Genomic DNA, 23,172 nt, shown 5'->3' with positions numbered 1-23,172 from the left:
AATTTCGTAATCGTTTTGCCATTCACGTATTTTTCAAAGCGTCAGCGGATCGAATTTTCTTCGAAAAGGATTTATTACCTGTAATCTTCCACAAAGGGGGGAGTTTCATTTTTCTTTTAAAAAAATTATTTAGGTGGGCAAGCAATTGGGAGACGCCGAAAGCCATTAGGTAAGCCGCTGGTGCACGCGCCGCAGGGTAGGGCCCGAAAAAGCCACCGCTGTTTGGAAGGAAAACGTGTCCCGCGACTCTAAATCGTGCAGCACGCCCAAAAGCTCTACGGGGGCAGGTGAGAACACGGAGTTACTTAAGCCATAAGATGGGGGATCGTGTCACAGCAAAGGTGACCTGTACGTGTGGTTCTTTTGATCTATTCCAAGGCTAACTTTCGATGGCCCAAACATTTTCACATTCCGGTTTCATAATCGACCCCAAGGTTTTTAGCGCAGGCTCGAAAAAATAAGCAGACGCGATTCACGCCCGTTGTCAAATTAAACTTCCATAGTTCTTGCATGTATCTAACCTAGCAGCCCAGTCCGTGAATTGCGGTCCAATTCCACACCCGGCAAAGTTCAATTCATGTGGAGTTCAGTGGGGCGAAAATGACCTCCATAATTGGGTAAAGTCAATACATGCACTAGCAGGTCTTAACGTTGCTTTCGCTCTTTGGTACAACACCTAAGTTAGAAAAAGAGAAACATCTTTGCGGCTGTGTACAATATGCACGGACAAATAGTTTTTGAGGTAAAATTACCGGTTATAAAACTTCAATCCGGTTCAGCACGAATCGTTCCAATTTGTGACGAACGTCGGCGGTGCAATTGCAATCGTGACGCGTAACAAGTATCTCTTTATCCGCAAAACATACTTTTCCATTTCTCACTACCGCCTTCCACCCCATCGATTCTCTTGAACATATCTATTAAATCGAATTGAGTGATTCACACGAATGCCACTCGACGCGTAAAACCCAAAACTTTCTTCTTGATAGTCAATAAAAACAAGAAAAAAAAGAGAAATGAAAACAAGGAGTTCAGCTCGTGTTTGCCATTTTTCTTGTAAAATAATAGATCATTTCTACATAGTGATGCACACGACGCAAAATCCAAACGATTTCGGCTTTCATCGCGTTTTCTTGTATACAACTACGATTGTGTGACGGAACTGGAAAATAAGGACTTGGTTAGCTGGACCTTGTTATTGCTAGGCGGGTTGGCTTTGACGCAACAAGTTCAGGAAGATTGTGTTCATCAATCGAGGACTACAGGTATAGGACAAAATATTCGCACCTTTTTAACCATACCTTCTTGCAGAAATTTCGAAGCAATCAACATGGACAAATCTTGATTTAAAAGTAAAATAAGACTGTTTCAAATAAATCATGATTTTGAAATTTCCTCGGAGATATCATCAAAAACAGATCAGGTGACCAAGTCCAAGGAGTACGGGGACGGGAGAAGATGGGAAAGGGGAAGATATGATGTTTAACTTACTAGAGTAATCAACTGTTGAGCTACAGTAATGCCAGTTTCGGCTCTCTATCAGATCGTGTTCGTGCAACGTGACGATAGACAAGAGGGCTCGACAGGGGCTTTACTCACTAAATATGACAACAGAAACTCAAATGCCTGGCCGATTGTGTACGTTCGTTGAAAAGGAAACTAATATGAGATGACTTCTTCGTCAGCACAAGACTCAAAGAACAACGAACAGGGAGAATAACTATTTTGGCCTGAAGTTCCAGTCAAAACAACTGAACTCATCACTTGACATTTGTTTTCTCTCGAAGCCGAGAAATTTCGAAAACGCGTTTCACTATCAATAACAAATAATAAAAAATCTAACGTTTGACTACGGCGCGGGGGACCAGGTCTTTTTCTCAATGGCAACAATTAAGTTTTCTTTTTTTGCATCTTGTTGAACAGTTTCTCGTTGTTGACGTCCGCGCAGAAAAAGCGCTTCCCATGCATGCTGATTAACTGCAAGATTTGACTTGACTACTATTATCTGTTGACGTCGCTTGTTCGTCCTTCACTTCAAGCACTTTAGGTGGACTGCCTTCCGTCATTTGACGACGTTCCATCTCCTCACGGAACGCCTCTATGTCCTGTGGACTACAAACAAAATGTAAATTGATTTGAAAAAAATAATAATATTAGATGTAAATAGTAAATCACCTGATTTGAACAAAAAGAATGCCATTGATAACATTGAGCATATCGAGGACGCTCCCCATGGAAGGGGGCTGAATTTGAATAGGAGGTAGGGGTAATCCAGTTGTCGGAACGCCGGCTCCCAAACGCCCTTGGTAAAGTTCGTTCATCTTTTTCTGTAGCACAACAGCCTGCTGTGTGAGATGCCGAAGGCATTCTGATGACTCCTTTGTCTTTTCATGTTCCTCTCCCAACTTTGAAAAAACACGATTTGGTTAGAGAAATACGTACGAATAAGCTCGATTTCAAGGCCAACCAAACACACATATATACCTGAAGTTTATAAATGGTGTAAGTTTCTTTTTCATTCTGAAGGGCAGATCGGAAGTCGCCCATACAACTTTGGGTTCTGGCAACCAAATGATAGCTGACGGCAACTGAAAACATAACAGAATGAATACAATCAATCAGTCTAGTTTAGTTGAGACGACGCAGTTACCTTTCAAAGATCGGGAACCATAATACTTTTTGTTCAAAGCCAAAGCTTTTTCGAGGAAACGCAGAGATAGATCATATTCTCCAACGGCATGCAGAATGAGACCAATGTTGGAGTCGAGCAAAGCTACCTCTGGATGGTTCTCTCCGATAACGATCAATGTTAAGTAGCGCGCCCGGTACAATAGTTTAAGAGCGGTCGAGATTTGATTGTTGGCGAAGCAGTACAAAGCCAGATGAGTCTACAATAAAATTCTTCTGTGTCAACAAAAACTATGCCCCACTATGTTATTCAGATTTGCCACTTACGTATTCTGTGATTGTATACGGGTGATCAATACCATTCACCCGCTCTGACATGAACACGGCCTTCTGTTGATAGCCAAGAGCTTCAACATGCTCACCCATGATGTAGTTTAATCTTGCAAGCATTCGGAGGCATTGGGCAATTTCTGGATGCATTGCTCCATAAACATTATTTAAAAGATTAAGAGCTTCGCTGATGAGCTCGTATCCTTCCTTCAAGAAACCTTGTTGGATCTTTTGCTGACCAGTTGTGTAGAAGTGGAAAGCATCACTTGCACGTGGGTTGATATGTTTGACTACCGGGAAGACGTTAATGATATCTTCTTCGAAAAATGTATTGCGATTCTTGACTTCGTAAGAATATTCTCTCATAATAATCTAAAAAAGGAAAAAAATTTAGTTGAAAAAACTGTAAGACAACTCGATGGTAATGCGTTACCTGAATGCCAGTCCGCTGGCAAAAAGCTCGAAGTAGAGATACTTTTTGCCCCATGTACTTTTCGATCGCTGCGTCAATTCCATCGGCAGTCAAGTCCCAGTCCCAGTAGGAACTCAACTCAGCTTTAAGAAGGGACCACAAACTTTTGGGAGTCATATGGACCCAATCTGTGCTTTCGTTGTTAGATAAGGGACTCTGTTTTCCCCTGCGTTTGTTGCGACGTTTGGATGGTTTTGTTTGTAGCTCGTCAGCTCCAAGTGTTGCCTGCGTTACGAAATAACTCATTACAAACAAAAACTAGGATGAAGAGAGCTCAAATTTTAATTACCACGGGAGTTGGATTTGATCCAAGGAAGCAGTTCAGGAAATGAGCAATAGCCGCCGACAGACCCATCATTTCTACACCTTGCATGTAGCTGGTGAAAAGGTGCTTTGCAGCTCGAACAATTAACTCGGAAACTCCAATGACATAAACATATTCCAATTGTGGTACTTTGGACAACATTGAAACAATTTTGCCCAAGTAACGAACGTTGATTCCTAATTGTTGTCAAATAAATTAATAACTGGCTTAATTTATATGCAAAATTCAAACTAACTAACCACGACTGTGAACCGCTTCGATTAGAGTGCTACCATCCAAAGGAGCAGACGAATGATCCAAACAATCACGAATAAACGTGGGGATTTGAATTGTGATGAGGAAATCGGCCGCGTCTTTGATGAGTTGCTTTTCTTTCTTTAGCCGCTCGAGAGCAACAAGCCCATCGGGGTGACGAACTCCCGGGGACAGTACATCAGGGTTGAACCGGATATCGAATTCCGTGTCTTTCAAGGAACCTACAGCTGCTGCAGCTTTACGGACGATTTCCTATACAAAAACTTGGTCAATATAGATGTCAAGCGATAAAACAGTTTTTCGACAGCTTACCTTAGTACTTTCTTCTACATCAGGTTTTTCTCCATGTGTAATGGAATCGGTAATACTCTCAACAATTTTCTTGGCCTCGTCGGAATTTAACTGCTGCTGTTCTTCCGTTCCCTTTTCCGATGCACATGTGACTTGAACACCAGCAATTTCCGTTTCTTCTGACTTGACTACTTCTTTTTCAATAGAAGTGCCGCGTTCCGATGGCACTTTCTGTTTCTTAAGGCCAACTTGTTGAAGGTGGAAAGCAGCATACTTGATGAACAACATGTAACGGGATTCCACAAATGCATCCACTAGTTCTTGACGCAGGCAACAAAGCTTATGTTTGTGTTCCACAGGAAAGCCCAGGGCTCGAGCCTCTTTACTTAGTTCTTCTCCCTCGATTTTTAAGAAGTTAACATCGGGAGGGAAAGTACGCAAGAGATCGAGGATATAATGCCGTCCATCATTGCCAATGATACCCTTGCACTCAACTGACGAACATAATTCTACTTCTTCATCTTTGTCGTTGAGAACGCTGTGCTGGAAGACCTTTAGCTGTTGCCCAGCTTTGCCCAACAGCTCCAAATACTTGGGATGTGTGACGACTGTTTTCCCAAAATCAATTGACCCGTATACAACAGACTGCTCTTGTTCTCTTTCCAAAATACCAGGAATAATTGACTGGGCTGTGACGCGATAGCCTCGATAATCAATCACCACAGTTCCAAGAGTGTACAACCCCTCTTGGTCGACACTATTGTAAACTTTAACGCCCTACGCAGAATAGCAAGAAAATGTGAATGATAATCCAATATTATAAACAGTCAAAAATGTCCTTTTACCTGAAGATCATTTTTAGGTGCTACATATGCGGCAGCGTCACCACCCAATTCTTTGTAGTGATCACGGACATCGAACCCAAGAGAAAAGAAAATGTTATTCCAAATAAACATCTGCATACGGGATTCCTCGCCCGGATTAATGGCCATAACATTTCCGTCAATTACAGCTTGAGCTCCTCGAGCAGCGGCAGCGACGAAATCAGAATGCACCTTAATTTTTAAAATTTTTACCCCAATTCAAATAACTGGTTACTCTTCTATGCACAAATATGTATTGCATACCTTGAAAATCGCTCTTTCTCGCAGCAGACGTTCAGGCAGGTTTTTTCGGGGTAGTTCACGCGTCGTTTGCAATTCTTCGTTCCAGTCACGAGTTTGACCGGGAATATGCTCTTCATAGCCCAGCTTAGACGAAAATGCATCTTCCGCTCGGATGGCATCTATAGGATGATCGGCCATTGGTGCAATCCAAGAGTAAACCTTGAAGTTGATCAAAGTACACAAAATTAAGTGAAAGCCTAAGAGGAACTTGGCAAATGTGCACTTACTTGATATGGGGTAGCTACCCTTTCGAAGGGGTGTCGCTGAGTACGCTTGCGTTGCAAGAGAGTAAAATTTCGCTTGAACGACGGAGAAACTTGAGAAAGGAGCTCAATTAGAGAATGCGAAAGATGGTTTGGATTCGCCGGTTTGGGGTTGAATTCTTCGTCTGTCGACTGATTAATGTAGAAACCTCGGGTGCACGCGGTGATATGTAACCTCTTGTCCTCGAGTGTAACGGCATATAAATAAATTAGGTCGCCATGCAACTTGCGATAACCTAAGTATAAATGAAGCAATTTAATTATAACTTTTCTTCTTTGGGAGCTGACAAATTCTACCTGGAGGAGGATTCCAGCCAGACGTGGTGAGCACTTTGATGCAATTGGGACCTTTTTGCTCTTTACTTTGAGGTTGCAATGGGAGCAAGGGTCTCTCGGATGAACCGGGTATGATGGAATCCGATGGAGTGCAGTCTACACTTTCTGGACGACTTTTTTTCTTTTCTGCAAGAAAATTCAAATTTTTAAATTTCTGATAAACACTGACTACAGTTACAAATGCGGGTTGCATTGAGATACCTTGCAATCGCACTTGAAAATAAATGAAGCAAGAAAAAAAATTTCAGGGTTAAATGTTAGTCATCAATGAGAAGGCTTTCCACAAAATAACAGACTTCCACACAAGAAATCTTTACCTAATATGTCTCCTTGCGTAACAACGTTCAAAAATGATAATGAACTGCAGTCAAGTCCATTGTAAGCATCTGACGGGTCCAAAGACTTAAGCAAATCTCGAACGTGGCGCAAATGAATCCTCGCCTCCCGCATAGTGTACGGTTCCTCAACAACCTTGATACAAAAAATAATCCTTAATTTGTGCCTTTTTAACCATGATTACTTAATTATACATTACCTTTATAACAGAACCCTCTTTAAGTCCTTCAATGCTTTTCAGTTCTGCAAAGTTATCCAGTGTTGTGGCATTTAGTTGTAGAGAAAAGCATGTGCGATGACAGGTATCTTCTCTATCCATTAAAAGCTGATGGATTTCTTGAACCATCTCCATGCTTGAAACCTAATGTGGTAAAATTTGAGTTAGATTAACAAAACAAAGAAACTGAGCACTCATTTTTACTTGGATATCAAAAGGTTCCACCCCTGGTGCTGTGATTTTGATGGTGAACCCAACATCTTGAACAAAGACAACATCTTGTTCATCTTTCTTTTCATCTTCTTTCTCTTCAGCAGATTCAATGTTCAAGTTCAGATCCTTTTCACCATTTACACTACTCCCTTTCTTCCCTGCATTCTGGTCCTCTTTGTGTTGCTTCGATATCTCTTTACTTTTTACCTAATATGTATGAGTGATGTTAGATACACACTGCATACTGGTTGAACATCATGTTTGACAATTTTACTTAAAACTAATATTAAAGGGCAGAAAACTATGTTGGAATCAAATTATATAAGACTATATACAAACTAATAGACATTTAACATTGCTTTACTGTAAAAACAGTCAAGTAAAGTCACACACGCGAATGTACTTTAAGCACGTACAAAGTTAATGTTGGATATCTAAGACTTCAGTCGGTTTTTTATGCACATCACGTATCGGAACCACGCATGGGGAAAAAAAATATGGCTATCCCTATGACTATGTGGTTCGTCTTACCTTCGCCGTTGATTTTGACGAATTCCTCTCCTTTAGAAGCTTCTGAATTCACCGTTTGTTCTGCGCTTGTTTCATTCTTTTTTGACTCGACGGCCATAATCAAGAAGCGCAAGGCAAAGGTCGATTTTCCGTGAAACGGTAAGAGTAAAAATGAATGCGGCACTCTTCTTGCAGAAGAGATGAAAAAAGATGAACACGTGACGAGCAGAGTAGAATAGCCCAAACGTTGCCAGATTAGACTTTATTTTTTGTTACTGTTTCTAATGGGCAGCACTTTCTGAAGAAACAAGGAAGAATGAAAGACTAGTCGCATCTCGCATGAAACCACGACCGATATGGATAGATAGGTACATACATAATTACATCAAAACGTCATCACAATAACAATTTCAGCAGTCAGACGTGTAACATAATGGAATATAATGCGATTGTATGGGTTTGCCCCAAACTCGTTTTGTCAACAATATTTTTAGACAGCAGGGAATTGGGATGATATAGAAAGGACACTATGTGACGCGAGGCGGTCCCCTTCCTAAGGTTATTGCTAATACGTCTTTAATAATGATTTCCGCCATTTGCCAAGCCATATCCTGTTTTTCCTGATAACAATAATTAAAAAGAAAACTTGAAATTCTATATTGAATTGCAGAAGTATTAATCTCTTGCTTTACCTGGTCTTCCTCAACAAATACAAATTTCCGTACAGCTTTGGACAGTTTTGATTCTGTAAGTGAACAGTATTTCTCTTACTCAAATTTTTAATTCAGTATGGAGGTTACTGTAGGGATACCATACCTGTTTTCTTTTCAAGTGGAAATTCTATTTCACTATAGAATCTGCCGAACGGAGTAAGCCGTCCTAGGCTTAGCCTAAACCCCAACGTAAAAAAATTAGTTTTTAATTTAAAACGCGGAAATCCAAAGCTAGTTTACGCAATTTTTTTCCTCTGCCATAGCGTGTCGGGGTTGTTTAATTGTCGAATGTCAATCATTAAACTTTCATTGCTAATACTATTGCCTAAACGAATCATAGAATTTTCGGCATTGTTAGCTATGGGAGGCGACACAACTCCGAGAGGTAACGTGGAAGAACCTCCAGCTGCTAGGTAGCTTGAGACGGTTGCTGATGTTGTACTACAACTTATGCCACTTACTTCACTGTTAATCGTGCTGGTAGAACCTAAAATAAATCAATGTTAACAACAAGTTTATAGATTTGGCTTACTTTGAGCTTCAACTAACCAGAACGCTTACACCGCACTAAAAGATTTGTTGCATTTTTCAGGGCACTTACGATGTCATTTACGTATTGACAAAAGACGGGGGAAGATAAGAACGGTTGAAGAAATTTCTAACAAAGATTTTCATCAATAAAAGAATTTAAAAAAAAAAAAACTCTATACCTTCTCCAATGCAGATAACAAGAGATGAAGAGCGTTTTCGAAGCAGTCTGAACCAGGACCGTTTTGGGTCATACAAATGTTTTCTTCTATACTGGAACGCACGGCATCTGCCAAACCCAATGGCTGTGTGGCTTGTAGGGAAAAATATCTGTAATGACAAGGGGAAAAAAAGTTTGCACTATTTGTAAACATTTTCTGTGTATGCACGTTAATTTACTTGTTGTATATAATCAAGGCATCTGATGAAGCGTTGGGGGAATTCCACTGAGATCGGTAGTTGTCCGCCGCGAGCAAAAATTCTAGCCAATGACGCTTGCCCTCTTGGTCCATGTACTGTACCCAAGAATAGTGTTAATAAAATACATTTAATAAAGCGGACAAATACGTATAAATACATAGAAAGCGGGGAAATCAAATGCGATATTTACCTCCATAAAGTAAAAGAGACAGGCATCGCTATAGATTATGTCTGTTATCGACAATTTTCCGACTGTGATTATATCTAATTGATATCGATAATAAAACTCCGAATGAAGAAATTCCACAAAATAATCATTTTCAAGCAGGTTGCACACTCCAATCTGCACATCATGGAAAATTTCAGAAACTGGCTCTATTATATCCAAAGAGCAAGGATCAATGTCTCGTAAGAAACACGAAACCGTAGGAAGATAATCGCTTGAATCCGATTCGAAATATTTTTGTATAATTCTACGTCTTTCACTGAGCAAACTATGAGCCATCGTATCTGTTCCTAAAGGCTTTGTAGAGCGGGTGGATATATTATGGCCAGGTGAGTCAAGACTGGTGTCATCACTGAAGCCTGAACTACTTGAAGTTGAATTTAGAAGTCGGAGCACTTTGGTATCGTTATTTTTTGAAGGGCTCAATTTTCCTTCAGGCAAAGTGTCTCCATTCACGACAGGACTATTAGCGTTACTAACTGATGTGCAAGCATTTGCCGATAAGGATGTTGCCAAGAGATGGTAATTCTTCAAATCGTTTAGCAGCGTTAGGTAGCTGCTTACTTGTTTGTTCTCAAGATACTGTTGAAAGTACGATAGCGCCGTCAAGTCCATCAAGACTTCCTGAAGATTCTTTGAGAGGCGAGACCTTCGAGACCAAGAACGAATGGTATCAGGATGGTTCAAATCTCCAAGGTCTCCGAAATCACCGCTTAATTTGTCCTGTATGTTTGAATTTTTTACGACAGTATCGTCTTTTTCGCTAGGAAAACGTTGAAGATTGTTATGCAAACTTTCTCCCAAATCTCCACTTGTAGACAATGGCAATGAAGGTGATCCAGATTCATTATTATTTTGAGGCAAATAGTTTTTGTTTGAAATTGCCCTAGTGCTGCTAGATGATGCAGATTTTTTTCCTAGTTATAGCAATAAAGATGTAAAATGTATTATTCGAAAAAACAAAACATATTATAAACATATATGATGAAAAGTTACCTAGTCTCTTCCAAAATGCCATTTTAACTACTATGGCAGATCAAGAAAAAGGGTAGTAGTATATATTACTTAATTTCTTAGGTAGAGAGAACTTCATTGGTCATTTTCTGAAAAAAATGGTTATTTAAATAAAACAGTTCAGTAAAAATAAATCAAACAGGTAGAGGCCTACAAGAGAGTTCATCTACCATAGTTTTAACCATGGAAAGTTTAAATCTAAAACATGTGGCACTGATACAATGATGTAATGAAGACATCTAACTGGTAATAGAGAGCAACCAAGTTTACTTATTTCACAAATTACCTGCTGTGTGTGTAAAAGTTCACATATAACATACATTAAATGTACAGGAGGGGGGAAAACAACATACCTGTTCCGACCTACACTATCGAATTCTGTGATTTTAAGTAGGATTCGAACCCAAATTTGTTGCTGGTGGACTCATGAGTAGGAGATTCTTTTTTGAAGAATTATTATTACCAAAACTACTATTCACCTTCAAAATCATAGTCCAAACGAGGACGGAAAACTTACAAGGTCGAATCCATGAGAGGAAAACAAGAGACGTCAACTCTAAATATTCCGTACAACAGATTCCGTCTGCTACTAGATATTTCAATTCGGTAAATATGAATAATCTTTAGTGCCATCTGGTGGCCAAAAACACTTAGTCGATGGTCGTTCAGCATCTACTGGTTCGAAAGGAAAAGGAGAAACAGATAGAAAGTCAGCAATATGCCACTTTGTTTCAAAATGTATTAACATGAACTTCTTGTCGAGCTTCACTTCTACGGTTTTTAAAATTCAAACCCAATTGGGTTCGATCGAAAGTAGATATGAAGTTGAAAGGTGAATAACCAATGAGCAATATTGTTATTTCACTGGGTAAAAAGTCTAATACCCCTTGGTGTACGTTATCTAAAGAAAACAGAATTCCATAACCATCTTTTAACAATTTAGAAGCTTGGGAAATTATGTAGTGAAAAAAAATTATCTGTTAAAAATGATACGTCATACGTAGGGTTCGGCCCCGATTACCTGAACCCCAAAAAACCGCACGACCTACCCGAGAAATGACCAATCGGTTGCGACATGGGTAGGTAGTTTTCAAGTGGTTCGGTTCGGTTCAAAATATTCAGTGAAACCGATAGACCCGGCATATCCTTATCCCCTCACCTCTTCTAGTAGTGGCTAGTGGAAACTGTTTGGGTTGTGAAAAAAAAAAAAAACGCTATATTTGAACATAAAGATTTTTTTTATTAGCGTGTTCTTCGTTTTCACAAAGGCCACTTTTGCGGGATGGGAATGGCATCTAAAAGGAAAAAAACAATGAGTAGTGAAGGTCCAGTTAAGATTGTAGGAATTAACCATGGAGTATGTCTGCATCATTTCTTGTTGATCAAGGTACGAATCATCCCACGCAACCCCCTTTGTGTTGCAAGATGTACGAAAAATTTACAATAGAAAAAGTTAAACAACATTTAGATTTATTAAATTTAATTATTTGTTAAATGAACTGTATTCAGTCAAAAATGACGGTTCATATTCTGCAATAAAAAGTTAAATAGAATAAGGAATTCTTAGCATGCAAGCGAAGTAAGCGTTGCCATTTTGTCAACGGTAATTTTCAAGGGCGTAGGCATATAAAGCCAACGCTCTTCTATCGCAGGAAAGAAGTTGAAAATACTATATTGCAATATTGGTTTATGCAATATAGTATTTTCAACTTCTTTCCTCATTCATTTTCCATTTTCATTTTGAAAATACTATATTGCAATATTGGTTTATGCAATATAGTATTTTCAACTTCTTTCCTGCAATAGAAGAGCGTTGGCTTTATATGCCTACGCCCTTGAAAATTACAACGCTACCGTTGACAAAATGGCAACGCTTACTTCGCTTGCATGCTAAGAATTCCTTATTCTATTTAACTTTTTATTGCAGAATATGAACCGTCATTTTTGACTGAATACACTCCGGCAATATCTTGAAAAAATGGCGGATGCGTGGCGCCAAATTACAAAACCATGAAAAATACGATGAATTATCCGAATTTTAAGCTCAAATAAAATTTTAAGGTAATAATTAGGGCAAAAGTGGGGTAATCGGGGTAATAAAACGGATTTTTGGAACTGATTAGCTTCTTTCCCTTGCACCGGTTTTACCCGGAAGTCGACCCAAATGCACATGGGCAGGAGAAAAGGCCCCCCAAACCCGATAGAACCGCACCGTCGACGTGGGGCCGAGCCGGCGAGCCCTAGTCATACGTGGTTACTTTTGGTGAACTGGCAGCCTAGCTGTCCACGTAAACATTCTTACACACATGCTCTCACAAGTCACAACACAAAACGGCAAGTCGCTGGCGGGCTGTGTAAAAGTTATCTCTTCTACTATTGGCTTATCATCTTTGGGTTATCATGAGCTGGTTTTCGGTTTGAAAGGTTAAAAGAAGTCGTGAAGATCATTGGACGTTTGTAAGCTTTCAGGAAACATTTAATGCTGTGCAATAAAGTGCTGTGGACACCTTGATATATAAATTATAAAAATTTTGAAAATGGTAGATTTCTGTTATTTTGTGACACTTCTTATTACTAACTTGATTGTACTTTAGGCGAGCAAAAAAGAAGCCGTGAGATCTCGACTCAATCCTATGGCATGGGTGATGTTCACTTCACTTGTTATTGATCTTATTGGTTTCACCATTATTTTGCCACTTATGCCAAAACTGCTAGACCACTACAGCCTTAGTGGTGGTGCTTCCATCAGTTTTCTAGAGAGCACCGTGAAATCTTTACAGCAAATGTTAAACATTCCTGAAAAATTCAATTCAGTGATGACAGGAGGTTTGCCAATTTTTTTTTTTTTTTTTACCTACCCTGTTTTTAACGAAATGCTTTAGATTATCCAACATCAGCTGTAGCCTACTTTGAAAACAGATATTTATGTATTGTGTAGGTGTCCTGGGTTCCTTATTTTCTTTTTTGCAATTTCTGGCTTCTCCATTGGCTGGATGTCTGTCTGATACTTATGGTAGAAAACCTGCATTGCTTGTTAGCATGGTATTGCACTGTTAATTTTCCTAGTCTCCTAATAGTTGTCTTTAACAATTTTGTGTTTTGCCAAAGGTTGGAATTGCAGCTTCTTATGCTCTTTGGGTTGTGTCCGACAACTTTGCTCTCTTTGTACTAGCCCGAGCTGTTGGTGGTATCAGTAAAGCTAATGTGAGTTTGGCCACAGCTGTAATGGCAGATATTACAGACAATTTAACAAGAGCTAAAGCCATGGTAACATTTTATTTCATTAAAATAAGTTTAGCACTCTTATTGTTAATGTACATTTGCCAATACCATAGGCCTTAGTTGGTGTTGCCTTCGCAATCGGTTTCATAATAGGACCAGTCACGGGTGCAGCATTTTCTGTTTGGGGTGTCGATAGCAGCACAGGAAACTGGTGGTTTTGGCCGGCGATTTTCTCGTTAATTTTAGCTGTTCTAAACTTCGGATTTCTATCAGTATTCTTTACCGAATCGTTATCCAAGGTAAAGCCATGGTCACACCGTCTTTCTGTATGTTTCTTTTACGTAACGCATCATTCTTTATAGGAAAAAAGGGCAAAATCCCTACAGTTATCTCAAACATGGAATCTCGTCAATCCCGTTTCCCTTTTTAAGTTTCAGTTAGCTGATGGCATCGCTAAAAAAGGTTTTTTCTTGTTACCAACTAAGCAACGGCCATATCATAGGATGTCCCTACAAACTAATTAGAGCTTACAAATCTTCTTTCTCTTGCCCATTTTTTCTCTAGATCTCGAAAAATTGAAAGTACTTGGAAGAGTTTATTTTTTGTTTTTGTTCCTCTTTTCGGGACTGGAGTACACATTGACATTTTTGACACATTTGCGGTTCGACTATAACGCTGCTCAGCAAGGGAAAATGTTGCTCTTCATCGGCTTGCTGATGGCGATCTTCCAAGGTGGTTTAGTACGCCGTGTCAAGCCTGGCAAAGAAAAAATGCTCGCGTTAGTCGTAATGTTCTGATGCTATTTAAACCATTTTTACTGTGTTATTAATGTTCGACAATTCCCTAGGGTCTAGGGGTTATAATTCCTAGTTTTGTTATTGTGGGTCTCTCAAACAGTGCAACAGCGTTGTATTTCGGACTTGGTTTGTATTCTCTGGGTAAGTAGACCGCACCCCCCTGTTTACAGTTTATGGTGTACATTTGGGCATTGAAAATGTCTTGATTTTTCAGGATCAGCCATTGTTATTCCGTGCCTAACTGCTATGACAGCTGCGTATGGGCGAGCCGATCAGAAGGGTGCAGTAATCGGCACCCTAAGATCCTTGGGAGCACTTGCTCGAGCCTTCGGTCCATTAGTATCTTCGTTTGGTAAAAACAGATAATATTGTGCTCAGTGGATTAATTCAGTTGAAGCATGATCATTTGATTTCTAGTATTCTTCGTGTTTGGAGCCGGGCCGTGTTACTGCATTGGTGCTGTTGGTCTTATACTGCCATTTGTTTTATTGCGACAATCTCCGTTGTAATAAGGCATCGAAGGACTATCAAACAATGTGATCTGAGATATGTTGATGCATCACAGACTTGCAACTTACATCCTAGGGGACTTTAGTTTGGGTATGGGACTTTAAAAATAGGGCTGAAAAATCATTTATCATCAACGGTGTCAACTGTTGATGATTTCCGTGCAAATAACTAATCGACATATTCCTGCATTCCAATTGTTGTGTTGCATCTGCTTTGTTTTAAAATACATTGATAGTTTATACTGATTTTTTTCAGGATATTATGGATTCTCGTTTCAATTTACGATCCCCATTTGTCATTACATGTGTTAATATCTGATCGCAGTTTCAAACTTGGGGACAGTCCATACACTACATCATGCTTAATTAAGGGGGAAGGGGAGGAGGTTATTCCAATTGTGACAGTGCATTTAAGTGCGGCGACTTAGGGACATTGTTGCCCACATTATTACCATAAAACATGGCTAAAAGAAGTTTTATTTGTTTCCGGGGTAGACTAAAGATCGCTTAGATTACGAATAGAATTGGCCTGTATGATCATATACGTTCACTTTATGTTTTTTTAATTCGTCTCGGCTTACAGTTAATTTCCAGAACGTTTCAACAAGCACGTTTCCAGTGAACAATTCCCTATCTCCTAGGTGGCATGTTCGGTGTACAGTACACGTACAATACAACATCTTTTAACGTGTATGCAGTTCGTCTGCACATGCTTTTTCATCACTGTCTGTTTCACGCTTACACAGAGAGCGTTATAAAAAGTTATGGATCGAAAAGTCTGAGATAAGGAAAACGTATTGTGCATTAAGCTGTTGTAACAAAGAGCAAGGCAGAAATGACTTCGAAAAGCATGTATTGTTCACAGAATAGAACTCCAGAAGCTAATACTCTTCTCAGTGTTGTGGAGGTAGAAGAAAAGATACAGCAGCTTATTACGGAAAATACCGATTTGCGAAGTACGTTCTTTTTTTCCAAGAGTAGCTGGTTGTTCATGTATTTAAACAAATATTTTCAGATACACTACAACAGAATAATACTTATATGAAGCAGCTTTCTTCAACACTTGTGGAATGGCAAGACGAAGTTGTAAGAGTACAAAATGTATATCACAGTAAAGTTGAAAAAGCTAAGGAAGTCATAATCAAGGTATTTTCTAAAATTTCTAAACAAAAAAAAGTAGAGGGAATTGAACACTATTTGAGAATCTGTTTTCAGCTGAAAGAGGAAAATGCTATGTTAAAGCAAAGAATTGACTTGATTGGAAATAATACTTGTTCAAGTTTAAATGTTCCTGGAGTTGTAAGACCAATCCATGCTCAGGTGGGTAATAAATTCTTTCTCTTAATTTTAACATTCTTTTTTCAAATATTTTTTGTTTCATGCAAACTAATTTACACCCTTTTTTTACTTTGACTCTGTGCTCTTCTTAATTATCCTTTTATATTTAATAGGAAGGATTTGAATCCCTCGATAGCTACGTTCTTGTTGCTTCTTCACCGCCAAGCGATCAAACATTAAAGGAAAAACAGCAAGGTGATGAATTACCAAGCTATGATTCCCTTTTTCACGAGCGCGAAAATGCCAAACGAAATACAGGTACGTTCCTGAGCCAAATGCAAAACGAAGCAGATTTCCTAAGGGAGCAGCTAGCAAATGAAATGGAAAGCAACAAGAACAAACAGTAATCAAATTTCTATTCATTCGTCGTGGATGATTACCTGTACTTATCTTTTGAAATATTACAAAATTTCAGAATTTTACTGAATCAAACGACAGCTCAGCTGGATCAGTTGATGGTTGACTTTCAAGAACTGTCTAAGAAATGGGGACAGAGGAGCCAGGTTGTGGAAGGTCCTAGCGTTGCAGAGTTAGAGGAGTTGACAAACGCAAACGTACAATTTAAAAAAAAATATGTTGAATTGGAAGAGCAAGTAACTTCAGCAAACACTCGGCTGGCTGTCGCAGAAGAAATGGTGCTTAGCAAACAAGTTGACATCACGGAATTGCAAACTGAAATAGCCCGATTGGAAAAGTGTTTGGAAACCATGCCTATCTTGAAAGCACAGGTTTAATTATTTGTTATTTTTTCTTAGTTTTTATGAATATTAAGGTATGAATACTAAGACGAATGCTTTTTTTTTTTGCAGATGGAACTCTTTCGATCTGATTTCGAGGCCGAGCGTGAAGCACGGCAAACTTTAGCTGGAGAAAAGGATACTTTGCAACAAGAAATCCGTCTATTGAAACGGCAATTAGAAGGTACTGTAGAAAATTCTTTCGTGTCAGTATCAGGCCATCCGTCGGACGACGTGGTAGTGACAAGTTTCGAGTGTCCGAAATGCAATCTAGCATTTCAGTCAAACGACGCACTCAATAATCATTTAGATGTATGTTTAACGCAACACATGTTTCCATAAATTACTTGCCTACTAAAGATTGATTTAAACGTACATTTTAAAACCGTTAAACATCCATTTAAACCGTTAAACATCCATTTAAACCGTTTCGTTTAGAAAATTATGTTAGAATTTATTCAAGAAACAAAAAAACGTGTGTTCGGAAAACACGTAACAAGTATTCAGGATGTTGAAACGTTAACATTTGTTTGACTTCTAAATTGATTAATTAGGTCATTGTAGCCAATTGCGTGCCTTTGTAATCCCAGATAGTTTATTACTTGTTCAATAAAACTGTTTGGGAACTACAACAAAACCAATGCAGTTGAAATATCAGCATTATTGTGATTTTTTGTAGTTTACTTGTATGGCTAACGAAGACGTCAAGGCGATGTTTGTGTCTTAACTCGTAAAGGACGAAAATCGCTTTACTGTTGATTGCTATCAGTTTGATCTGAGCAGTTGCCATCATTTAGCTTTGCACACTTCCGCCAATGGCGCCTTTGTATTTCGGGGGTATATAGAGTTTGATTATCACCTTTAAATGCTCGCAGCCCATCACTCCTATTGGTCGCTGAAGTATGTTTTTCTTGATCAAGCTGACGTGGATAAGCAAATCCTTCAAAGTTCCTGGGCAAGAAATATTGGTTCTTCCAGCTCAGTAAATCGGCTAATTCCTTCTTTTCAGATCCTTCAGCCAGATTTCCAGCTGTAAGCCCATTCCGGTTTTTCTGTCCTAAAAATAATTTTGTTTTATTTAAATTTCCTAAGGAACTTCTTTAAACAAATGTAATCTGTATAACCAAGATATATCATCCGGTGGACTGCGCTTAATCGGTCGAGGATGATTGTCACTATCTCCGTTAAACCAAGAGAGGCGGCATGCATTAATGCGCTGTTTCCATCTAAGTCCTCCGTGCCGTGATCTAGTCGTTTCTGTTACATAATTAATTATCTATAAATTTGTTTAGGTGTTTAGAAGAATGTGAGCCATGTAATACCGATTCCAGTAGAAGACGGATGGAGCTTGTTTGACGACGTAGAATAGAGTGCATCAGCGGTGTCATGCCGTACCTATCACCGATGTTGGGATCAGCTCCGGCATGTAGTAAAAGAACAATTAAGCGGTTTCTTATCGATTCGTCGTCCTTTAACTGGGTAACCGCCAGTATCAGGGGGGTGCTTCCTATACACCCATATAATTTAAAAATTTTTTTTTTTTTTAACAATCGTAAAATGCTTTAATTCTGTTTTACCTTCGCGATAATGATCGATATAATCTTGGTCATAGCCAGCGTCCAAGTAAAATTTGACTTGGCGATAGTGTCCACGAATAACGGCATCAGATAAATAAGAAGCCCGATCTGCTTCTGACTCCATCGGCAACGGTAGGTGTTTGCTGATTGAGCGTTCCCGCAAGACTTCGATCACACGGTACCTCCCAAGTATTTTTACAGGAGTAGTATACGCGATGGTCGTTGCAAAATCCCTGAGTGCGCACCGGAGGATGCGTGGTAAGGCGATTCAGTTGAACGTACTCGCGCGTTAGGCTTGTGTGTAGTAAAACATGCGCGAGGGGAATGGTTGCATTATTATCAATGTCAACATATTGGCCCTCATCGTCCGCAAACAGTAGCCTAATACCATTTATAGGACAGATTACATCGTTTCGTGCCACTCGCGATACCTCGATTCATGAACAAGAATAGCTCAGCCCTACATGATTGGAATTGGCTGCACCAAGTAACGCCCAAACTTTTGCTACAAATACCTTTGGAGCCTATTGCGAAAAACGGAAGATTACAGTCGATCTAGCATTTCGATCGTAACCTAGTTAAGTAACACGAAATTCGATGTTTGTATGAAAACTTTGCTAAATCGCGCATAGGAAATTCTGGAAGGTACGATCTTTTACGGTTATTAAACATAAACTGAAGCGTGGAAACTAGAAAGTGGTCACAATACCAAAAGTTTCTTTTTAGTAGTCGTATCTACTTGCAGTTTTCACGCTGCTAACTGCACGTTGCTTCGCAAGGAGAAAAGAAACGGCGGCTTATCCTAATGATTTATAGCTTCTATTACTCTTTCTTTTTGTAGAATATCATGCAATTTTTAAGGAAGCTTGCAATTTTTCTGCCGCCATCAAAGCGGATATTACGTCACCACTAACAATCTGCTAACAGTAAAACACCAATCACGTATCTGTGAATCACAAGTTTGATGGCGGTGGCGCCGGCATCGGTTCGAGAAACTCCGCCTTTGTTTATGACATATATGTACTGTACGCTTATGAGTTGTATGTCTACATGGTAAAAGCAAAAGATTGTCAAAGTTCTATCATATTTTCTCTTTTTACTGGACGAACACATGTTATTTTCTTGGAATAAAGCAAGGTCTATAGTAAAGCGTTTGTAAGGAAGAGAAATCTTATTCAACTCCGGCCCATCCCATTTTTCTAAAGCATCCGACGAGAGTAATACGAATTATTTGCTCCTTTGAACGTTGACGAAAGTCAGTTACCCTGGTTCTGCTGAAGCGGTAAGTTATATTTAGAAGTTGGTTAGAGCTCACGGGTTAAAGTAGCCGAATTTCTGGAACCATTTTTAGGAATTAAACTGTGTAAAAATGAGTTTTCAGTGGGGTTTAATTGCAACATTTCTCTATGTTGAAATAGCAGTTGTTTTCCTTCTTCTTTTGCCATTCATCTCTGCCCAGAGGTAAACAAAATTTAACTTTTAACTACTTTTACCCTCCATTAAATCTTCTGTTTTTGGCTTCCCAAAAGATGGAATAAACTTTTCAAATCAAGTTTCCTCCGAGGTTTAGGTCAGCAAGTCCATATCTACTTCTATGTCATCCTTGCATTCCTGGTTCTCTGTTTATTTGGTATGAGTCAGCATATGACTTACATGGATACAACAGCTATTATGTGTTGTGGTAAATTTCACTTTATTTTCCAGATGCCATTCGTGAAATGAGAAAGTATGATGTTGGTCATGATGGGAAAGCTAAGGAACAACAGCATCAGCATTTGGAGCAAGAACTTCGTAACTCAATGGTACTCTTTAGAGCCCAAAGAAATTTTTACATAACAGGATTCTCCCTCTTCTTGATCTTGTAAGTACAATTTGTTTGAAGATAGACTAGTATACTCAAATGGTTTGTTCAAATCTTAAGTGTTATTCGCCGTTTGATGACGCTTCTTGCGGCTCAAGCAACTTTGGCAGCCTCCAGCGAGGCCGCTATTCGTCAAGCTGCATCTGCCTCAAAGGCAGCTGAAGATTTGCTTGCACAGAAGGAAAGCACTGCCTCTGACGAGAATACCAAAGAGGTTGAAGAAAACTTTTCGAAACTGAAGGAAGAACTGGATGAGGCTAGAAAGGGTAAACGTTTTTATGAACTTAATCGCCAAACTATTGCCCATTACTTTGTTGCTCTTCTCATACAGAACGGACCCAAGCCGTGAAAGATCTTGAAGCCTTTAAGTCGCAAAGTGAAGGTGTTGCTCGAGAATACGATCGTCTTGCCGATGAACACAGTAAACTGCTAAAGAAATTGGCCATCTTGGAAGGAGAATGTGCGGGTGACAAGAAAGATGATTAAATTGTTGGCGTTTGTGTCGGATAAAAATGAAATATTCTCTCATGGAGGTTTTCTTCAAAGAATTTAATGTGTTATAACCGTTACAGCTGAAAACGGGGAAGCTTTGATTGTTTCGAATTATTGTAATTGCGAAAGAGAAACAAAATTGTGGGTGGGGATATTCATCTTTATTTATCTCCCTACTTTGATGTATCAGCAAAGATGTAAGAAACAAAATAATTACACATTCGAAATGGTCCTTAAAATATGACGAGTACCCTGTCGCAATCTATTTCAACGCGTCCTGCATCATGAGGAATTTTTCAAAAGCTTCAACCATCTCATCATCCATCCCAGTGTCTTCTTCGTACGGATACCTGATTAAAGATATGGTAGAAATCAATACCTCAATAAATTTTGTTAGAAATGTGCGTACTCGTATTCTTCATCTTCAGGGCGATTAATTCCTTGGTTAAGAAACTCCGTCTCCTCAACCGTTAGAGCTTGACCGTCAGGTCCATAATATACCCCCATTTGCGGATTAGAGGGCTGACTACTCACCGCGTGACTTTCCCGAACTACTGGGGAAGTGGGTGCTCGTCCCCAATCAGTTGTTCTCAGTTCAATCATGTTCAGAAGTAGGTCTGAAAATGTTAGAAAGCAGGTTAATTCACATTTATTTCATTAAAGCGCCTAACTAGGGAGAAACCTTTTATATGCATTTGCATTTCGAGTGTTCGCCCGACAGTTTCAATCTTCGTCATCAGCTGGTCCATTTCGGGAGTTTTTCCTTGATTAGTTTCACGATCATCGTCTTCAATATAAGAGCCAGACAACTAAATGAAATGTTCAGGTCTTCGTCATGAATTGTTATTATTTTTTTTTTTTGAATAGTCCTCTTACCTTCAGAATCTGACAAAGACACTTGACATTGCCAGGCGTCGGTTGTTCTAGAAGAGTCAACAGCAACTCACGTACTGCTGCTGCTAAAATACCGAATCTGCAAGAAGAATCTTTCTTGTGCATGTGTACAAAGAGCTCGCTCATAAATAATGCGAATCCCCTTAAATACTCTGCATCACTGTGCATCAGGTTTTTTCGATCAGCGTGGATAGCTTGACAGCTGAGAATTCAGAAAGATATGATTTCACGCCTAGTTCAAGTGCATCATAAATATCTATCACCACCTGTTAAACAACGTTGATCGAAAATCGAGAGGGCCGGAGACGCGGAGTCCTCGAGTAATGGCATCACACAGTCTTGCGCCATTATACCGGAAATTGGGTTCACGAATGGCCTTGAAACGTACGATTAAGATCAATATATTTAAAAGGAGTAGAGGAAATAAACGAAATAATTACTAGAGCTACAATTTCATCCACCAATATCTGCAGCATACTTTCATCCAAAGCTGGCCAACTATTCAAGTTGGTCACAAGCTGATCACACAAATTTGTAAATTGACCAGGGCTATATGTTATTTCATATAACACTTGGAAGGCATAATCCAATAATGGATCACTCCTTTCAAAATCTGCCATCATGTCTACCTGTTCATGATATTCTGCTTCCTGTAAGCCAAATAAGTTAGAAAAACAACTACTTTACAACCTAAACAATATTTGTACCACATATGGTGGATAGCTCTCAGTGTTGGATGTAGCAAGGACTATTTTTGGAACAAATTCTTTTGCTTCTACAGACAACTGGGTGGCTGCTGGACGATCAGATGAAATGCTTCTGAAGGGTTCAGCACTGATTGATAAGGTGGATAGAGAATCTGTAATCAAACTCTTGCCATTTACACCATCTCCTGCCTGTTGCTGGGAGGATTGCTCCACAACTGGATTCTGCTGATGAGGAGACTGATCACTTGTTTCAGCTGGACTTGGCCCAGTCCCAGAATCACATTTTGTGGGGGAAAGGGGATCCATGTTGGTGGTTGAGGATCAAATCTAGACAGCAGTGATGAACTTGATGCTCTGTAAAATAAAGAAGTTGTAATACCAAAAAAGTGACTACATAAATTATTGAAAGCAAATAGTTTTTTGTTTGTTTCAATAACATTTTAAATATATATAAGAGCCTGATAAAGACCGAGAGCGACAAGATTTTTCCTAAACGTAAGGCCAAAGCGAATTTGACATAGAATTCAAAAATTTATATAAAGAACTTTGAAACCTTAGCTGTTGTGAGATGGTCCTAGAAAAATAATTGCTTACTACCGAACTTCGTCTTCTTTGTTGAAGACACTAGTCAGGTAAACGACAGTGACCAAGAAAACGAACACGCAGGTTGAAAAGCAGACTACTTCGTACTTGTTGTCAGAAATGAGAATCTGCGATTTTAGGATTTTGGGGCTGGGGGCGATTGCTGTGTTGCCATTGTGCGAGCAGACCACGTAAATAAACCCTAAGGGAATT

The 23,172-nt window shown here is 39.3% G+C and overlaps 6 protein-coding genes across 9 annotated transcripts; 2 read left to right on the top strand and 4 right to left on the bottom strand.

Moving 5' to 3' along the window:
• Positions 1-1,036: 1,036 nt before the first annotated feature.
• On the bottom strand, positions 1,037-7,560 carry LOC116916621 (clustered mitochondria protein homolog). The gene is made up of 17 exons (XM_032921887.2): positions 7,362-7,560; positions 6,824-7,036; positions 6,602-6,763; positions 6,384-6,537; positions 6,028-6,192; positions 5,695-5,966; positions 5,429-5,626; positions 5,147-5,356; positions 4,323-5,078; positions 3,995-4,262; positions 3,720-3,931; positions 3,392-3,655; positions 2,956-3,330; positions 2,651-2,888; positions 2,485-2,588; positions 2,176-2,405; positions 1,037-2,112 (listed from the first exon to the last, which is right to left on the bottom strand). Exons 1-17 carry the CDS (start codon positions 7,458-7,460, stop codon positions 1,974-1,976), a joined length of 4,059 nt encoding a protein of 1,352 aa, XP_032777778.2. The 5' UTR covers positions 7,461-7,560; the 3' UTR covers positions 1,037-1,973.
• A 13-nt stretch (positions 7,561-7,573) lies between these two features.
• On the bottom strand, positions 7,574-10,844 carry LOC116916670 (A-kinase anchor protein 10, mitochondrial). 2 transcript variants are annotated; one of them, XM_032921963.2, is made up of 10 exons: positions 10,723-10,844; positions 10,226-10,332; positions 9,194-10,146; positions 8,983-9,098; positions 8,766-8,913; positions 8,605-8,713; positions 8,296-8,542; positions 8,159-8,232; positions 8,035-8,087; positions 7,574-7,962 (listed from the first exon to the last, which is right to left on the bottom strand). In XM_032921963.2, exons 2-10 carry the CDS (start codon positions 10,245-10,247, stop codon positions 7,870-7,872), a joined length of 1,815 nt encoding a protein of 604 aa, XP_032777854.2. In that variant the 5' UTR covers positions 10,248-10,332; positions 10,723-10,844; the 3' UTR covers positions 7,574-7,869. The 2 variants fall into 2 exon arrangements, with proteins under 2 accessions (XP_032777854.2, XP_032777855.2); XM_032921964.2 differs by having other exon boundaries at positions 10,597-10,829.
• A 1,693-nt stretch (positions 10,845-12,537) lies between these two features.
• Positions 12,538-17,483, top strand: LOC116916796 (major facilitator superfamily domain-containing protein 10). Its single transcript, XM_032922150.2, has 14 exons — positions 12,538-12,783; positions 12,838-13,069; positions 13,182-13,285; positions 13,352-13,510; positions 13,579-13,764; positions 13,828-13,927; positions 14,030-14,250; positions 14,313-14,403; positions 14,477-14,614; positions 15,787-15,917; positions 15,987-16,091; positions 16,223-16,452; positions 16,525-16,837; positions 16,919-17,483. The coding sequence occupies exons 1-14, from the start codon at positions 12,781-12,783 to the stop codon at positions 17,186-17,188; spliced, it is 2,283 nt and encodes a 760-aa protein (XP_032778041.2). The 5' UTR covers positions 12,538-12,780; the 3' UTR covers positions 17,189-17,483.
• Positions 17,484-17,592: 109 nt separating this feature from the next.
• LOC116916761 (ankyrin repeat domain-containing protein 34B) lies at positions 17,593-19,394 on the bottom strand. The gene is made up of 4 exons (XM_032922102.2): positions 18,424-19,394; positions 18,169-18,353; positions 17,971-18,103; positions 17,593-17,903 (listed from the first exon to the last, which is right to left on the bottom strand). The coding sequence occupies exons 1-4, from the start codon at positions 18,545-18,547 to the stop codon at positions 17,596-17,598; spliced, it is 750 nt and encodes a 249-aa protein (XP_032777993.1). The 5' UTR covers positions 18,548-19,394; the 3' UTR covers positions 17,593-17,595.
• Positions 19,395-19,428: 34 nt separating this feature from the next.
• On the top strand, positions 19,429-21,015 carry LOC116916763 (B-cell receptor-associated protein 31). 2 transcript variants are annotated; one of them, XM_032922105.2, is made up of 7 exons: positions 19,429-19,560; positions 19,629-19,705; positions 19,775-19,884; positions 19,953-20,053; positions 20,128-20,284; positions 20,345-20,550; positions 20,616-21,015. In XM_032922105.2, the coding sequence occupies exons 3-7, from the start codon at positions 19,793-19,795 to the stop codon at positions 20,768-20,770; spliced, it is 711 nt and encodes a 236-aa protein (XP_032777996.1). In that variant the 5' UTR covers positions 19,429-19,560; positions 19,629-19,705; positions 19,775-19,792; the 3' UTR covers positions 20,771-21,015. The 2 variants fall into 2 exon arrangements, with proteins under 2 accessions (XP_032777996.1, XP_045025064.1); XM_045169129.1 differs by having other exon boundaries at positions 19,483-19,705.
• Positions 20,916-23,126, bottom strand: LOC116916711 (polyadenylate-binding protein-interacting protein 1). Of its 2 annotated transcripts, none has more exons than XM_032922040.2 (8): positions 22,972-23,126; positions 22,378-22,731; positions 22,111-22,320; positions 21,937-22,046; positions 21,653-21,872; positions 21,459-21,585; positions 21,186-21,393; positions 20,916-21,126 (listed from the first exon to the last, which is right to left on the bottom strand). In XM_032922040.2, the coding sequence occupies exons 2-8, from the start codon at positions 22,681-22,683 to the stop codon at positions 21,039-21,041; spliced, it is 1,269 nt and encodes a 422-aa protein (XP_032777931.1). In that variant the 5' UTR covers positions 22,684-22,731; positions 22,972-23,126; the 3' UTR covers positions 20,916-21,038. The 2 variants fall into 2 exon arrangements, with proteins under 2 accessions (XP_032777931.1, XP_032777930.1); XM_032922039.2 differs by having other exon boundaries at positions 22,931-23,092.
• Between the last annotated feature and the right edge of the window lie 46 nt (positions 23,127-23,172).

This window comes from Daphnia magna, linkage group LG2, assembly GCF_020631705.1.
Source record: "Daphnia magna isolate NIES linkage group LG2, ASM2063170v1.1, whole genome shotgun sequence".
In the NCBI taxonomy this organism is placed as follows: Eukaryota; Metazoa; Arthropoda; class Branchiopoda; order Diplostraca; family Daphniidae; genus Daphnia; species Daphnia magna.
The sequence above is the reverse complement of the archived record's forward strand: the minus strand, read 5'-3'. Positions and strand labels throughout refer to the sequence as shown.

Coding starts and splice junctions, on each gene's coding strand:
- LOC116916711 (XM_032922040.2), bottom strand. CDS start 22,683: ATGGATCCCCTTTCCCCCACAAAATGTGATTCTGGGACTGGGCCAAGT. Junction 21,586..21,652: donor GTCTTTGTCAGATTCTGAAG/GTAAGAGGACTA, acceptor CATTTCATTTAG/TTGTCTGGCTCTTATATTGA. Junction 21,127..21,185: donor CCTGAAGATGAAGAATACGA/GTACGCACATTT, acceptor ATCTTTAATCAG/GTATCCGTACGAAGAAGACA.
- LOC116916761 (XM_032922102.2), bottom strand. CDS start 18,547: ATGGAGTCAGAAGCAGATCGGGCTTCTTATTTATCTGATGCCGTTATT. Junction 18,104..18,168: donor TCCGTCTTCTACTGGAATCG/GTATTACATGGC, acceptor ATTATGTAACAG/AAACGACTAGATCACGGCAC. Junction 17,904..17,970: donor CCACCGGATGATATATCTTG/GTTATACAGATT, acceptor AATTATTTTTAG/GACAGAAAAACCGGAATGGG.
- LOC116916670 (XM_032921963.2), bottom strand. CDS start 10,247: ATGGCATTTTGGAAGAGACTAG. Junction 8,543..8,604: donor AGTGCGGTGTAAGCGTTCTG/GTTAGTTGAAGC, acceptor GATTTATTTTAG/GTTCTACCAGCACGATTAAC. Junction 8,088..8,158: donor TCCACTTGAAAAGAAAACAG/GTATGGTATCCC, acceptor GTTCACTTACAG/AATCAAAACTGTCCAAAGCT.
- LOC116916763 (XM_032922105.2), top strand. CDS start 19,793: ATGAGTTTTCAGTGGGGTTTAATTGCAACATTTCTCTATGTTGAAATA. Junction 19,885..19,952: donor CCATTCATCTCTGCCCAGAG/GTAAACAAAATT, acceptor GCTTCCCAAAAG/ATGGAATAAACTTTTCAAAT. Junction 20,054..20,127: donor CCTGGTTCTCTGTTTATTTG/GTATGAGTCAGC, acceptor TTTATTTTCCAG/ATGCCATTCGTGAAATGAGA.
- LOC116916621 (XM_032921887.2), bottom strand. CDS start 7,460: ATGGCCGTCGAGTCAAAAAAGAATGAAACAAGCGCAGAACAAACGGTG. Junction 6,764..6,823: donor TGGAACCTTTTGATATCCAA/GTAAAAATGAGT, acceptor TTACCACATTAG/GTTTCAAGCATGGAGATGGT. Junction 3,932..3,994: donor CGAAGCGGTTCACAGTCGTG/GTTAGTTAGTTT, acceptor GACAACAATTAG/GAATCAACGTTCGTTACTTG.
- LOC116916796 (XM_032922150.2), top strand. Junction 13,070..13,181: donor CAATTCAGTGATGACAGGAG/GTTTGCCAATTT, acceptor TGTATTGTGTAG/GTGTCCTGGGTTCCTTATTT. Junction 16,092..16,222: donor TAAGACCAATCCATGCTCAG/GTGGGTAATAAA, acceptor TATATTTAATAG/GAAGGATTTGAATCCCTCGA.